Here is a 1,098-nt window from a genome sequence, read left to right on the forward strand (position 1 = left end):
CTACAATATGTTGACCTCACAGGAGTCAGGCCGCAGTATCTCAAGTGTAACAATGAGTTTAAGACATTTTCTGAACCAGGGGTAGAAAAAGGCATAGATCACAGGGTTTAAACATGAATTAAAATCAGACAGATCACAAAGGCAGCTGATGAAGCATTGAGCAAAGTATCCGGGGCCAAAAGGACAACAATGTAATATGGGCAGAGGCATATTAGAAAAACAACTACAACAACACCAAGAGTCCTGGCTGCTTTAATCTCAGATTTCTTAACATTTACTTTCACTGAACCCTGAAGTGTGACAGCTACAATATGAGACCGCATGGCACGAGCCTGAGACACAGCCACCACAAATACTCTCATATACAGAACTATGATGACAGTAACAGGACCGATAAAGAAAAATACCAGGTGAGCAAGTTCTGTAATGTTGTTACTGACAGCCACACACTCACCAGTGCAAGAAATAGCGCTGCCTGGTTGTTCAAAGTTATCCTTAAGCACCAGAATTTGAAAGATTACAGAAAATATCCAACACAGAGAAACACAGACTTGAACTCTTTTTTGAGTGACTTTGGTGGAGTAATGCAGAGGATGACAAATAGCCACGTAGCGGTCAGCACATATCAGCACCATATTTCCTACTGAGGTAGAAGTAATAATGTATCCAAGACAAAGATACAGAACACAGAGGAGGTCACCGAGGTACCAGCAGCCATCTATGAGCATAATTTGGAAGAACATGAGGAGGCCCACAAAGAAATCTGAGACAGCCAGAGAGAGAAGGAGGAGGTTGGTGGGGGTGTGGAGCTGCCTGGAGAGAGAGAGAGACAGACAAGCAACACATATTAAATACATCATTATTCATTATATTTGTAGGACACAAGCAGTGACTAAAATAATTTGACACTATTGTCCAGTACTTGAAGTGTGAGATAGAGATGATGACCAGCAGGTTCAGAGTTACGGTGAGCACAGTGATGGAGGACAGTATCGTGTAAGACATTATGATCTCAAAGTGAGAACGCTTTGGCCTCTTGCAGGACGTGTTGAGCAGTTGTGGAAAGCAGAGTTCAACTTCTTCCAGAGTCTCCATCAT

The 1,098-nt window shown here is 42.5% G+C and overlaps 1 protein-coding gene across 1 annotated transcript; it reads right to left on the bottom strand.

Annotated features, from left to right (window-relative positions):
* Nucleotides 1-1,098, bottom strand: LOC123974127 (trace amine-associated receptor 13c-like). The gene is made up of 3 exons (XM_046054568.1): nt 923-1,098; nt 146-813; nt 1-113 (listed from the first exon to the last, which is right to left on the bottom strand). The coding sequence occupies exons 1-3, from the start codon at nt 1,096-1,098 to the stop codon at nt 1-3; spliced, it is 957 nt and encodes a 318-aa protein (XP_045910524.1).

Source organism: Micropterus dolomieu, linkage group LG07, assembly GCF_021292245.1.
Source record: "Micropterus dolomieu isolate WLL.071019.BEF.003 ecotype Adirondacks linkage group LG07, ASM2129224v1, whole genome shotgun sequence".
Classification (NCBI taxonomy): Eukaryota; Metazoa; Chordata; class Actinopteri; order Centrarchiformes; family Centrarchidae; genus Micropterus; species Micropterus dolomieu.

Excerpts from the sequence above, each read along its gene's own strand:
- LOC123974127 (XM_046054568.1), bottom strand. The coding sequence starts at position 1,098 with ATGATGGAGACTCTGGAAGAAGTTGAACTCTGCTTTCCACAACTGCTC. Across the intron at positions 814-922 it reads ATCTCTATCTCACACTTCAA|GCAGCTCCACACCCCCACCA; the intron begins GTACTGGACAAT and ends CTCTCTCTCCAG. Across the intron at positions 114-145 it reads TTTGCTCAATGCTTCATCAG|GTTTAAACCCTGTGATCTAT; the intron begins CTGCCTTTGTGA and ends ATTTTAATTCAT.